Raw genomic sequence first — 15,763 nt, forward strand, 5'->3', positions numbered from 1 at the left:
GAATTGTAAACATACCTATGAGTCTTCATGTGTTTTTTACAGTTCAGTGATGTTTTGAATGTTTTTTGACAATACGGACACATATATGGTCGAAGGTCATTATGGATCCCCATGTGTCTCCTGAGGCTACCACCAGTAGTAAAGGCCCCATTGCATATAAGACACTTAAAAGCTTTCAATCCAGTGTGTGTTCTAATATGTGCTTTCAGAACTCCAGCTGACACAAAACCTCTTCCACACTGAGAGCACTTAAATGGCTTTTCACCAGTATGGGACCTTTTTAAGAGAAAGCAGAAGTTAAAGTAGATTTAAAACTATGACTTAAGAAGTTATTAAAAGACTAAATTTTAAAATAATCAAAAAATAAACGACAGCAACTCCTGTATGGATGAAGAGACTTCAGTTAAGAAAATCCACAAATTAAAACTTTAATAAATTATAAACAACCTGCATGTCATCACTAGCAGGACTTGAAGCAATACTGTCTGACAGTTTTTACTATGTTCGACAGTCCAGCCTTCTTTTCTGACCATATTTTGCTTCAATTAAAACATTTGAGTTAAATTTGTCCATGATAGGTAATATACTATACTTTCAGACTAGTATATTATCATTAGTATGTATTTTCTTCAATTCAGCTAAAATAATATCTACAAGTTTGGATAAAAATATATGGTCCTCCTCATATTATATACTACTAATACATTTAATAATGAAACCTTAGGGGAAAGAACTGTGTTCATTCTGACTACCCCTGAACAAAAGACAGTACAACTAGTCCTTCAGACTGTTACATGAAGTGGGAAAACTCTCTCACCTATACTATCAACACATCCCACTCGCTATATCCTTCCTTTCAGAGGTGCTAGAGGAGTTTCCCTGTATCAAATCCCTGGAAGGAACTCCCCAGAAACCAGCCTTGGGGGATTTAAATGGCCATCAGGGAGCATGGTGTGGCAGTTGGTGTGACAGTTGGTGCAGGGAACAACCTGCTGCCTGCACAGAGAGCCACAACTCCAGCAAGTGTTCCAGTCTCAAGCTGTCAAGATGGTGAGCACTTGCCTGTGAGCTAAGGCCAGGGCTCAGAAAGACAATGTCCTGCAGAATGTTGATGCACCCAGATGGAGTTGAGTGGTAAGGATGCTTCACTACAGGCTGGCTACCGGGAATGTTTAAGCACACATCCTGCTAAGGTAAGTACGTGTGATAGGTGCATTGAAGCCCAAGAGCTGCGGCAGCAGGTGAAAAACTGCAAGAAACCATTAGCAGACTCGATAGTATTAAAGGAGCAGAGATGGAGATTGACAGATGGTTCCACAATCAGGTACAACCCTCCACTGAAAATGAAATGCCTTGGACCCTGTTGAGGAAAAAAAGCAGAGCTCCACTTCATAACCCTTCCTCCAGTGCCCCAGTCAAAAATAAATGGAGTCTCCTCCTCTGGAGGTTTTCAAAACCTGCCTGGATGTGTTCTTGTGTGACCTTGATTGATGTGAAACTGCCTTTGGACTAGATGATCTCTAGAGGTCCCTTCCAACCCCTACTGTTCTGTAATTCTGTGATCAAGACATAAAACAGACTCAAGTCTGTGCTGCAGAGTGCCACAAGAATTTTAAAGGTTACAACTGTAGCATCCCAGGAGTGAGATCTGGGAGGATGGCAATGGGAATGCTAAGAAATGGAAAATAAAGGAAGCAGGATCTCATAAAATTGGGAAAAGTTAGTGATGGCTTATGACTACAGCGCCTTTTTTAGGCTATAACCACCCCATCAATTGCCATAATAAAATAGTTTAAGAAATAGTAAGATTACTGCTTTGCTACCAGTATACATCTATGGAAATCAGCAGTAGGGTATTCCAGTCCTTCCTTGGTGTGCCTATGGGAGAACCAAGGCTACTCAGTGTCTTTCTATTGAAAATATCCCTGCTACAAATTTCCCTCTGTTGCAGAGATGGAAACAAGCTTTCTAATCAATTCTCAGTGTCACTACATGAAGAAAGATTGACCACACAAGAGTCATGTCTAACAGTTTAGGTATAACAATATCAACTTACAAAGAACAAACATGGAAGAATAGAATCGTTTCTAATTTCCCTACAAAACCCTTAACAAAGTCAAGTTAAGCTAAGCTTCACTCAGTACTCTGTTAAAAAGATCAATCAGAAAGAAGCAAAGAATCAGAAAGTGATGTGATTGGTAACCCCATCACATCTTTGGACTTTCAGTATGGGAGTAGGAAACCGAAGACTCATAGAGTAAGCCTTCTAAAAGAAGTTTATCCTGAGCTGAATGACGTGTATACCCAACGGTAGAATGAATTCAACCACAGGCATTTGAATAACATAATTTTAAAGCATCAAATGTATTCCAACACGAAAAAAAGAAAAAACTGTGAGTATTCAGTGCATGTAAACCAACTGCTTAACTAACAGGCTGTTTGTATTTTGTGTAATTAAAACACTTTCGATTTCTATTCAAAGAATCCTGACAAAACTGTGAAGAATCAGCTACATAAATCGGTTAACTACATTCCTCTAACACAAATGAAATATGAACATTTATGAATCTACACAAAACTAAACAAGAGCTTCAGTAAAATATGTATAAATTTAGCTTATATTTAGGCTAATTAAGGCCATCTTTATGAAGATAAGGCCTTCTTTAGTAACAACTAACATTTGAGAGGTAATTATCCACTGATAGTTAAACTCTCTTCAAGAACACAAAGAGGCAAGATTGAAACATAATTAAAATCAACTATTTCAATGAAGAACAATTAAGGTAGTAATGATGTAAACCAGCAACACTTAATAATGTAAAATTATTTTGATTTAAATCAATCCAGTTTGATTGAATCTATAAAAGACAGTGAGAAATCTAGGTTGGATATGACAAAATTAAAAGATGTGATACTGTAAGGCTTCCTCTGTCCCATTAGGGCAGCAAATATAAACCAACAACTGTTTCAATACAGTTTGAGAATGAAATCTACCGATACAGAACTTGATTTGTAAGGAGAACATGAGGAAATCACCGCGATTTGAATTACAGAAAGATGTACAGAGCTTACATTGCAGAAACAAGAAGACCTCTACCTGCTTGTACGGAATCTTTCCTTAGATCCTTGTAATCACCTTTCAGTTTTCCTATTTTCTCCTCCAGTTACTCACAGTTTATAAATCAAGAAGCAATGTTTTTTAACTCAATTAAATGTTAAAGCTCGTTGTCTGTAAAACTGCAACCTGATCTAACTTTGAAGGTACTTTTTTTTGAAAACAAAGAAGAATTTTTTTACCTCCACTGACTCCATGACCTTGTGGTTGCAACCACACACACGATATGAAATTTGAACTTCAAGCAACAAGATGATCCCTAAGGATGCTTACTCAATCACAATACAAGACTTTTAATACATAGAAAACAGTACACAGAATAAAAAACCTAATTTTCTTCTCAAAAAATAGGAGCTACATACAAAGCAGATGTTCTGGGGTAGGCAATTACAACATTACAACAAAAATACACACAAAATGTTTGCTGTTTTCTAGATATGGTTTAGGAAAAAAAAGAATCCAAGTGTTTAAGCTAAACCGCATGCTAAACACAATCACTTGCACTGCTAGCATTCCACGTAGTTATGAATTAGGCCTCTTCCAGCTTTACCAGAAAACTCAATTATCACTGGTTCACTACTTATGAGATAATTTAAAAATTTTCCATAAATTTCTTATTACACCCATTTCATTTCTTCTTTGTGTTTATTTTACCTGATGTGTTGTTTTAGATGGCAAGATTTTTTATAGGCTCGATGACAATAAAAACATTTGTATGGTCTGTCTGCTTCATTGACAAAATTATTGTTAAAATAATTTTGGAAGAACTGGCTATTCCTTGGAATTGGCTGGATAAGACCTGTACACACAAACACACACAAAAAAAGGAAAAAATAATCAGTAAAGTTTTTCCAAAGATGCAGTCGTCTGAAGAGCTACAATTTGGAAAAAAAAAAAGTGACTAAAGTTTTAGTATGCTATAAAGAAAATGAGCATACTTTCAGCACTTACTTAAAATTATGCATGCATGTATTTAGCATTATAAATACATATACATATGATATTGTGTATGCTACCTTCTTTTATTCATGGGTCCACCTCATAACATTAAACCACACACTTGTCCAATAAAGCATAACTTAGGAAAGATGACAATTATGAATTCATTGCAAATCAAATAGTATTTTGCTCTTCCAACATCCTCCTTAACCAAATTACATTTAATCGATGTACTGCAAATATACTTGATGACCTGACAAATACTTAACATGCATTTTGTGAAATGTACAAAACACCATGAAGTATATCTGCCTTTACTTAGAGGATAAAAAAAGGTTCATTAAAAATTATTTTATTTTTACATCATCTACCTTGGCCACTCAGTCTTGCTATTTTTTCTGGGAACCTCCAAAAACATATTGAAAATAATCCCAACCAAAACCTCAAACAAACTTATTTATACACTCAATGGTTAAGTGTTGTTTTAGGATAAAAGTTCCTGCTACTAAATGTTCCAATTGCTAATACAAGCGTATGCTGCCTCAGGAGCAGCCAACAGAAGGATATTATCTCCAAATACTATGACAGAATGGGAACAGTAGCAGACTTCTCAAGTGAACAGATTCATTGTCATTCACACACTGGTGAACTCAGAAGTAGCCTTTTATTTTAGTATGGTGATGGGTAAGGGAGTGATGTAATGTTTCAATAAATATGCAAAAAAACCCCTTTATGGTCCTAAATATTAACCACAAGAGCCTTTCATGCTCTCTTCCTTCTTCAGAGTGCTTCATGTAGCACACCATATTTCACATTCAGAAAGGAATGCCAGAATGACTTTCAAATGTAATTGAAAAGAGCAGAAGATAAGCAGAGGGAATCCTCACAATTTTGAGAAGAGATAGCAACAAGAACACATTTATCTGTCTCAGATAAGTTTATGTGTGTATTTATAAATACGGATATGTCAAAATTTCTTTCACTTTCCCCAATTACCTCAACCCAGTAAAAATGTTTTCTCTCCAAACAAAACCCAAAACTAAACAACATAACAAACCCATAGAAAATCAAAGCAAAATGAAAACTCAAACCAAACTAAACAAAGCCAACCCCAAAACCTCACTAAAACTAAAATCCTGCTTTTCCAAACTCTTTCCAGCACTCTTCTGTGATGATAATTGGTATCAGTGTACAGGAGATAACACAAGTGTTCAAAACTAGGAGACAGGAAACTTCACATGACAAAATATTTAATCTCAGTTGGTTTTGACTACATAAAATGCAGTTCAAGTTAACTCTTAGAATGAATAGTAACTGCCTAACTTGTGAGTATATCCCAGATCACAATGGTTCTGGTCTGGAGAAAACTGCAGAAATTCCTAATAACATACCGAACAGAACAGAAATAACAGAAACTCCTAATAAAACGCTTCCAAAGTATTTACTTGACCTGCTGAACTTGTATAAATGAAACTTTTCTCCAAACTGTCAGAAGAGTTAAAGGTGCTCTATGCTGGATACAGAAGGTCAGCAAAACAGTCCTGAGTGGAAGCATTCTATAAAAAGGTATTTTATTTCCCATTAGTTCCACCTTTGGAACCACAGTACACCCTAGAAAAAATTACAATAATTTTTTGCATTCTCCAGACAATAAATACCATCAACTAACACAATAAAATGAAACAAATATTTTAACAGGTAGAGAACAATCTGTAGACTTTTTTTATAGACTTTCAAAATAATTTACATTTATCTAAAAAGTAAAACATCTCCTTTCAACCACCACTTCCCCTAAACATGTCATTCAAAGATTAACACTAGTACAGAGCAACAACACTAGTCGACACTTCTAGAAGTAGTAAGATTATTTTCTGGAAACAGTGAAAGTATTGTAATAGTGAGTTGGAAAAGTATGACACCTTCTAGACAAACGATGGAACATCTTATTTTTACAATGAACAAAATCAGCACGGTTCAGTCGTTACCAGTATCTGTAGGAAAACAGCTTTTACAGTATTTTTTTATTTATTTTTTATTAGTATTTTTTTTTAAAATCCAAAACCTGGAATTTCACTGCATACATCTTCATTGTATTGGTTTTCTTTAAAACAAAGAAATAGGACTGTACCTGTTTACAGCTTTCACTCAGGAAAAAAATAATATGTGATCTGTGCATCTGAAGCTGTCAGATAAGTTCTGTTGCTACTCTCAAAATTTAACTTACTTACACCTGATACCAAAATAACCACTACTCTTGCATACAGTAATTCTTGAAATCAGGGACAACAAAAGGATTTTCAAACAGTGATAAAGATCTTAAGACTAACAATACTACCAATATAACATTCTACTATATAAAGATGACCAAGGACCAGACACGGCAGGGGTTAGCAGATTTAGTCAAATGACAATGAAGAGTGAACACCTTGTCCATTACATTGACCTCTATGGGACAACACTACATATTGTCTGGACTAAGTTGTACAGCTTACCTTCTTCCAATGAGTGGTTTTACATAATGTTGTAACAACTACTCTACAACAGAATTAAAACAAATGTATGAATTCTTTATAGTATGTTCCAGAATTATTCTGCTCTTTTTTAAATTATTACCGCTATTTCAGTTGAGATCAAAATGATAACAAACACATTAAGATAGTAGAGCACACTGACTTACTAATATATGCAATTTGAATAAACATGATTATCTTAAGAAGAATCTAGGTCATGAACTGTCATCTTTTCTATGGTAACAGTCTAACAATAGTTTAATTAAACTCTTCTCCTAATGTAATGTAATAATGCACTCACTTTTTCCTAGTAATTTCTGTACAATTTCTTTGTAAATAAGAGAGATACTTCTTATTAATCCTAGTGCAAGAAAACTATTAAATAATGGCACTCTTCTGTTTCTGATGGCTTATTTCAAAGTGTATCTTTCTGAGTAAGCTCTGAATGTGTTTGCTTGATTGAAGTGTGACACAGTAAACACTAAATTTCAAGAGAGCACGGATTTACTCGCTCTTTACCTAAATCAGTTATGAGTATGGGCTCTTGCAAAGGAATGTCTGGTACTGGAACACTTGTCTTCCCTACTCGAACTTTTGCAGGTTTGCGTTGATGTCGCAGCTTTCTTAGTTCAGTATGTTTAAAGTGGGAAGCAATATGAGTTTTACGATGGCCTGATGTTCTAAACTTTTTGTCACAGTGAGGACAAGCAAAAGGCCTCACACCTGAAAAAGATTAAAAAAAAAAGTTAGTTTGTGATTTTATTTCCACTACTCTAAAAAAGTAGCTTTGGAATACAGATTCTCTTTTTTGTATTTTCTTCTTTGTTTTCTATCAGGGTGTTTATCGTGAAATAGGTTTTCAAAACAGATCCATAAAAGCCATTCAAAAGTATGAAATTGTTGAACTACTAACTGGTTGCAACACATTACTTCAAGCAAGCTTGTTAGCAGGAAACTGGATGATGCAAAAGTGACAGCAATTTTCAAAGGGTTCCAGAAGCTATCCTAAGAACTGCAGATAGCAGTTCCTGCCAAAAGAAACTGTTAAAAAAACGCAAGAAGAAAGAATCAAATACACAGGATAAAACAGAGGAACGGTGATGTGACAAAGTTTAAAGAAATTCTAGATGGGCCTCTGCAAATGTCAACAGTGTTTGATGGCAAAAAAACATGAAATCAGGAATTATTGAGGAGAGATTTCTGAAATTTAAAGTCCCATAGAAATTTCTCCTTGGAAAGGATACTGGAGAACTTGGTAAGTTACAGACACAGGCAAAACTGATGAACTTTCAGCTTTTGTTCTAGGAGAAATCGTGAACTTAGAAGGCTAGAAGACATAACTGCGTGTTATGAAGAAAGTTCTATAAAATAAAAAATGGAAAAAATGCACAAGAAATAAGAATAAACTATCCTTCAAAATACACTAAGGCATTATATGAAACTACTGAGCACAATATTTAAAGCAACAGAAAGTACTTTGGTCAACATGTAGCTCAACATTTTAATTCATTACATTAGGTTGTTCTAGTAGAAAGTTCATATGGGTTCAAAATCAATTAGCTAAGTTCCATGGAACCAAAAAAAAAAATTATCTAAAAGTGCTGCTTAGTGCAGAGGTATATCCTACTTCATAAAGCCCACAACCTAAAGACTAGCAGAAGCTAGTTATATGCTGCTAAGAATAGCATTACTGTAGGCTTCCATTTTCCCACATGCTGCCATCAGAGACAGTATGCAGAGCTAGAACCTTTAACCTGACCCAGTAAGCTTAACCTGCTAGACAGAAGAAGAAACAAAGACCTCTGATGGGAAAAACAAATGTGCTTAACAATGGAGGTACACATACACTAACGAGACCACCTATTTTTCAAGCCATCAAGTGCTTTAGCCACTTTGAATGAGACTGACTTCTTAAAGTAAGGTTGACTTGAAATTAACAGAAAAAAATATTGGTTTAAAAAATGTATAAAAAACAAAGTGAAACATTTTCTACAGATGAAACCAACACTGATGTTTCATGGATTAAAGGGATCTGACAATGAAACGTATTACACACCAAACGCACAAAGCCAATAAATGATACTTTTGCAGAACATAAATAAACCGGAATGAAAGAAAAGAGCAGAGAAATGGAAAACAGACAGGTAGTTCACTAAAAGCAGAAAATTCATTTTTCTCTATGCAGAAGATGGAAGTCCAGCCACAGAAAAACATATTGAATACATCATGTATGATGGAAACAAGGACAACATGAACCAAGGAGTTTTAATGTATGCAGCACAAAATATTGAAAACAGGTAAGTTGGTGAAAACAAGAAGCAACATCTTATTGTTGAAGACAAAATAGCATGTAACCAAATAGTCCTGAGTGGTAACAGTGAAATTATCAAAAAGCGTGGAGAAGGGGGGCGAAGATGTAAATATCAAGGAGGAATGGGGATAAATAAAATCAAACTCAATTTCTAAGAGTATGACTTGTAAAAGAGGACAATTTAATCCACTTAAAATAGCAATATTAAAAAGGAGCAATTGTTGACTCATTGATAGAAAACTAAGCATCTATATGACTTTTATAAGAGCCCAAATAAAGTTTCAAAGCCATAAAAAACTAGAAAATTACGATAAAAAATTAATTTCATCCTAAAATACACCAAAACCAGTTTATTCTCTGATAAATATCAATGATGTGATAGATAGCTTTACAATTTAAGCACCTCCAATTGCCATTGTTCATTTAAGGTCTCATTCACATCATAAAAGATATAAAAAGTAATTTTGAGACCTTACCTGTATGTAGACGAATGTGAACTTTTAAACTCCCTGAGGTGGAAAAGCATTTCATACAAAACTGGCACTTGAAAGCTTTAATGCCAGTATGTGTTTTTATGTGTGCTGTGAGAGTACTTTTAACGGCAAAGGCGCGGAAACACTGGGGACACTTGAACGGCTTCTCATGGGTATGAATGCGAATGTGGCGCACTAAATCACTGGGTTTTTTGAATTCTTTAGAGCAATATGGACAAACATGCCACTTTATTCCATTTTCTTCACGTATAGAACCTAAAATAAGGAATATTAAAATAAGCATGTTTGAAACATTGAATAGTTCTGAAAAATATCTGCTAGGCTGTCACTATTTCACAAGCAATCAAAACACAAGAACACTTTGCAAAACAGATGCCATTACAACACACTTTGTAGACAATAAACTTCTCTAGTAGATCCATTATATTTCATAAAAATAATGATGGGCTGCAATGATAAAAACAAAACCCAGAAGCATCCTGTTGAAATTAAAACATTTTAATGCTCTGAAAAGGAAAAAGGTTCAAAAAAAAAGGAAGAAGAAAGTTAAAAATGTCTGACTTCACAGAACAGAAAGAGTACAGTTTGCATGCCACTTAGAAATACAGAATGTAGTTGTAATGTAGTACAATAATACTAGTTAACTTCCAAATACCACACCTAACAGAAAATTATCTAGCAATGAATATAACTCCTCAATCATAACCACACCAATTTATTTTAAGTACTACACACTCACCTAACTACCTGGAGAAGATGCATTCTACAGCATTCTCTTTTGCCATTTCAGACTTGAAACTACATTTTATAAATTTTTATAGGAGAAAAAATTCCATAAATACCCATCTGAAAGATCTACTTTTTAAGGCTATATTTCACAAAAGTTGCTTTATGATCCAAGGACTTCAATTTCTGTCCTAAAGCTACAACATACCTTTTCTCAACAAAAATGACATAAGAAGCTTTTAAATGGGGTTCTTTTATTCATATATGCTGTTCAATATGTGATACTCACCTGCTTAAATTGGTTCTCATAGTAGGATTTTTTTCTGTAAACCATGTAAATACACGGAGATCATGTTAATTTATGAAAAAATAAAGGCAGTTGTGTTTTACTGTACACCAGTAACCTTTGCTTTTTATTTGCAGAGTCAGAGAGTTGTTACGGTTACACACAATGAACAAAACAGTTATTTCCAGAGGAATAAGTTAACGTTGATTTTTAGCACACCTATATGCTGGACAAGATGAGGTTTCAACTTTAGATCAATTTCTGTATCTCTTGGAAAGAAAAAGGCGACATCAATATATCTATGAAGTTATTATGGACAGAGCTCAATGACTGCTTATAACAGAGCTGTCTCTATCAAGCCAGCCACACAAATATGATGGCTATACTTAGAATAAATCCCTTCCAGCATCCATAAAGCTTGAGTTACTTCAACACTGAAGTTGTATTTAAGCGCACAGAGACAAAATACAGGCTTGCATACACATAATACAGTAGGGCAGAGAAACATGAACACGTATTTATGGTAACAATATGAAATTAGTACTGCAATTCTAATCACAGGTGATGAGGCATTATTCATAGTGTCAGCCCTTCTCTACATGGCCTAAATCCGTTAATAACTGTATGAGGCAGCAGCACTGCACTTCTCCGAGACTTCATTTCCAAAGAGGAAGAGTAGAACTTGCAAGAACCCTCTGCTCTAGGACATACCATGAAATAACAACCCTTCTCAAAGAAGAATCATGGGAAAATGATTTAGACTCCTTCTTTTATGTCCCTAAAAAAAATCTACTGATCTAAACCCAGAAGATTTAACAGTGTAACTTCCTTTAGTGGTATTCTGAAATATTTTAGTATCAGTATAGTGAAAGTTATAAATGCTGTTATCATAACTTATACACATACTGTGTTGTAGATAAATGCAGATGAAATTTGTAACTGTTTCACAATATATTTTGGGAAATCCCTTTGTAAAGCTATCAACAAACCCACAAATACAGCAAAAAAAGTAGCAAGCAGTAGCAACATTACCAGGTAAAAACGGTGATTTTTTCTTAATAACCTTTTTTTCTTTTTTATCCAGTTTATCTGTAGTCTCTTGCTCCTTATCTTGTTCTGTGTTATTAGAGTCAGGCTGATGATTTGAGAGAGTCTGGACGTCTGGGTTCTGATCCTGGGCCCCAGGAGTCTTAGGCTGGCTGCAATCAGTAGAATGTGCAGAGACAGGAATTGAAGATAACCCACTGTTCTCTAAAGCTTGCTAGAAGAGAACAAAAGACTTCTAGATTAAGAAACATTCCACAGTTGCTCAAACTCTTCTCAAACAACTACTATATATGCAAATATAATTAAAGGAACCACATGTCTCATCCTCTGAGAATTTGAGCTGTTAAAAAACATTACCGCATAACATGGACTGCTGATTGTCTGTGAGTCCGTAAGTCGAATTTCCTGCACTAATATGTGTGCCAACAACTGCCTTCAGAGAAGTGCTAATTCTTTCTACAGAATCAATTATTTGCCAGGAATATACAGCCCTTATGCCTACTACATGAGAAAATAGTTCCCTATTAAAAAAAAAAAACAACCAAAATTTGAAGCCCATCGGCTTCTGGGGGAGTCATAGATCCAAAAGAAAAAGGAAGAATGTTAAACCAAAGAAAGGTATGTAAAAGCTCAAAAGTCTCTCTTAAACGATCGACAACCATCAGACCCAGCCAAGAGCTAGGCACTCATTTTTATGTACACCTGGAATGAATTGGAGTGTAGGCAACTTTATGGATACTAAAGTATCTGAAACGGCTCTGGGTCAAAGACCTTAAATGCACATTGAAGTGTGCAGATATTTCATCACCTGGAAGAAAAAGAAATTTTACTTTTGCTTTTTACAACAGTATGGCTAGTGATGCTCATACAGCAACTTAAAAAAATCAGTCTTTGAGGCTGGTTTTTTTTTTTTATCACTACAATAGTTGTATTTTATGTTATAAATTGATGCAATTACACATGATACTCTCAACTTTAGAGAACTTGGCACAGGTAACATGGTGAACCAGCACGTAGCTGCATGTAACACTCAGGTCTTCAAAATATTTTAAATGGTACTTAAAAGACTAGAGATGGAAAACATAGCTTAAAGTTTAGCAGGCCACCACCAATACTTAAGAACAATATTCACTGTCCTGTTCTGTCATGAGTGGAGGCTGCAAAACACACAGAGATAGTTGAACTAATGCCAGCAATTCTTCTGTTACATAGCATCTCCTACTGCCAGTATCAAGAACAGAATAATGAGTTAAGACAACACATTAGTCTGATCCAGGAAGGAATTTTCTTTGCATTAACAGTGAATACCCAAATAGCCCTAATTATTTAAAAGAGGATTAAGTCCCCGGATAAATTCTACTTTTTTAACCAGACAAAAGTATTTTTCCTCTTTTTAATGTCATTATGTTTTAAGCACAGCATAACCGAAGGATGTTCCACAAGCTGCTTCTGGGAAACAGCAAAAAAATAGTCCAAAGAAATTAAGAAAATGTTCATGTATGGATGTGTATACTAAAAGCCTTCTTCTAGGTCATGTAATCAATATTTATAACCTTGTTTATACAAAATATAAAATCTTGCTGTAAAATATATATCTTGGTGTGTTCCATTCAGCTCTTTCTTGGCAGAAGGATTGCCATAATTGAAAATACTGAGAACAAATTTCATTAAAATGAGAAACCACTGAAACGTAAAGATGTTCTCACACATAACTCTTACCTGCAAAATATCTCTGTTGATTCCCACTGCAATGTTGAGCTGTTGACCAGGCTGTTGAGGCTGGTTATTTTCTACAGGACTTGGTTCTGATAACTCAAGGAGCTGCTGGATGACATCAGTTACAGCCTGTTGACCCTGATGAGCAGTACTTGAAGATACCTGGTCTTCTGTCTGTTGAAGAAGTGGAGACCGAAAATGTGTGGCCTGAAATATACAGCAGTACATTTGTAAAGGAAGATGAAAAGTATATATGAACTGATTTGCCTCCCTTATCTGAAATGTCAACTGTCCACTACATGGATGTCTACTTGTGTAAGACAGAGGGTCATACAGCGCTGTCATTCAAGTTCTGCTCACTCTACTAACGAATTGTTTCTGTATGTCTCTTTTTCTGAGTTCTTCCCAAGCTGCATAACTGTAAGGTTATAGCTTTAATTAAGTTTATCTAATTGCTGAACCTTCAACTAGTTTAAAAAACACAGGGATCAATTACTGAACTACACATGTAGAAGCCTCATTAAAAGTTACTCTACAAGAAATAAAACGGTACTGACATAGTTGTCTTTTTAAAGTCAACATTTAACTAAAGCAAGTCCTTTAGAAAAATAATCTGCTATTAGTTGAGATTTTTTTTGTAGAAAATTGTATTGTTGCAACAAAACCCTTCAGAACAATCGAATTAACTTTTTTCCCCCTTAAACTTTCAATACTCTAAATCTCTTAGCTTCAGAAGAAACTTTTCATACCCTAAAAAATTGAATACACATGTATTCAATCAAGACTAAACCCCTAATTTCTTAGTCTTTGATTTGATAAATGTATCTTAGACTACCTTAGTAACAAATCTGAAGAGAAACACTATAAAAAGCCTTGGTATTTATCTTTAAAATCTAAATAAAAAATTCCTTCTTGTCCTTCACTTACAAATTTCTCTTCATTATAATAAATAGACTCCACAAGTATAACATTACAGAAATGTTTTCAAGCATTTATTTTACTGCAGAAAAGAGAAATATATATTTATATAATGGTTAGTCCGATAACTCTGTTCCCTAGAACACACAAGATATTTGCTTCTAATATTCACTTCTGTTCTCTAAAAATAATCACTTGCAGGCATGCACGCGCACACACACACACACACAGAGATATATATATATATATAACACTCATATCTAATAAGGGAAAGAAGCTCAAATACAAAAAGTTCCATTTAAACATAAGAAAAAAAAATTTCACTATGAGGCTGAGGGTGCACTGGCACAGGTTGCCCAGGAAGGGTGTGGAGTCTCCCTTCTCTGGAGGTCTTCAAAACCTACCTGGGCACATTCCTGTGTGACCTGATCTAGGTGGACCTGCTTCTGCAAGAGGTTGGACTAGACGATCCTTAGAGGTCCTTTCAAACCCTTATCATTCTATGATTCTATGATTTTTAAAAAAGACTATCTTCTTTCAGATCATTTTAAACAAAGAATAATCTTTGGCATCAAATAAATTTCTTCCAATCTGAAAATTCCCCTGAGATTTTCTTTATAGTGACACACTACACTGGACAGTTAAAATGACAGAGATTGTATTTGAGGGTGGTTACAATTAAATATATTAAGAAAAAATTGCTTGACTCAAGTTATATTGTGTGAATTTGATGCATTATTCTTAATGCCTTCTCATGAAATGATATAAAAAAAGAATCCTTATATCATTTTTCTCATATGCAAGCAAGAATAGCACTTGCTATTTTGCTGATTTAACTATTATTTCATCCTCTTCATCCATGTCACTCAACTGGTGTGACATGGAAAGACTCAGTCTTTTCAGATTCCAATTTAACAAGTGATACAAACACTTAAATATATAATTTTTAAAAAATACAACACAGTATATGTGCCATTCTGATTGCAATAGACAGAACTAAGCAAAGCATTTTGCTAAAAAGTCTTAACAGGTTTTTATGGATATCATTAATTTTCTTGCAACAGAACGCAGGGAAGCTCTTGAGTAGAGTAGGAATCCTATATAGAGTCTGTAACATTCTCACAGGCTTTAGGAAGAGAAAAAAAATGTTACGAATAAATGTTATTTTTGACATGAAAATTACAGTACTACATGTATTTAGCCAGTATGTTCACATATTATTCAGCAGTTCATATCCTGTCTCATGGAGGTTATCTTTTCTGAAAAATAATATATGTCTGTGCACACATTTAAAGTTTGTACCATTACTATTAAGACACTCTGTTCATTATAAAAAGTTTCAGAGGTCTCTTTGTACGTCTCACTTCCATAATCAGTTTTAAAAATGGCAGAGAGAATGAAGCATTTTATTACTACTTCATAATTCCTCATTTGTTCAATTGGAATAGTGGATCCTGTGATCACCCTTAGCGTGTCTCATCTGCTGTGTATCACAGACCATGTGACTAATCCTAGTGAAATTATTCTTTCAAGTAACTGTACAGAAACAATAATTCTTTAAATCAAGTCATTTATTGTGGTAATTTTTTCTGTTGCTATGAAACTTCAACAAGTTACTCCAACAGTAAATTATCCACACTAAAATTACATACTTTGTTACAAAATGTGAATTTGCCTAGCTTTAACCCTTAAATCTTTTTA

At 34.6% G+C, this 15,763-nt stretch overlaps 1 protein-coding gene across 8 annotated transcripts in view; it reads right to left on the reverse strand.

The window, feature by feature from the left end:
* Positions 1 to 15,763, reverse strand: part of ZNF236 (zinc finger protein 236) — an 82,742-nt gene that overhangs the window by 36,968 nt on the left and 30,011 nt on the right. For all 8 annotated transcript variants that reach the window (XR_009818602.1, XM_061994827.1, XM_061994831.1 and 5 more), the window contains exons 9-14: positions 13,148 to 13,351; positions 11,414 to 11,642; positions 9,352 to 9,624; positions 7,084 to 7,287; positions 3,770 to 3,914; positions 16 to 276 (exon numbers count right to left, since the gene is read on the reverse strand). Coding sequence is in view for 7 of the 8 variants with exons in the window: in XM_061994827.1 (XP_061850811.1) it covers positions 16 to 276; positions 3,770 to 3,914; positions 7,084 to 7,287; positions 9,352 to 9,624; positions 11,414 to 11,642; positions 13,148 to 13,351 (1,316 nt within the window). In the remaining variant the exon portion in view is untranslated. The remainder of the gene's footprint in view (positions 1 to 15; positions 277 to 3,769; positions 3,915 to 7,083; positions 7,288 to 9,351; positions 9,625 to 11,413; positions 11,643 to 13,147; positions 13,352 to 15,763) is intronic.

Source organism: Colius striatus, chromosome 4 (genome assembly GCF_028858725.1).
Source record: "Colius striatus isolate bColStr4 chromosome 4, bColStr4.1.hap1, whole genome shotgun sequence".
Classification (NCBI taxonomy): Eukaryota; Metazoa; Chordata; class Aves; order Coliiformes; family Coliidae; genus Colius; species Colius striatus.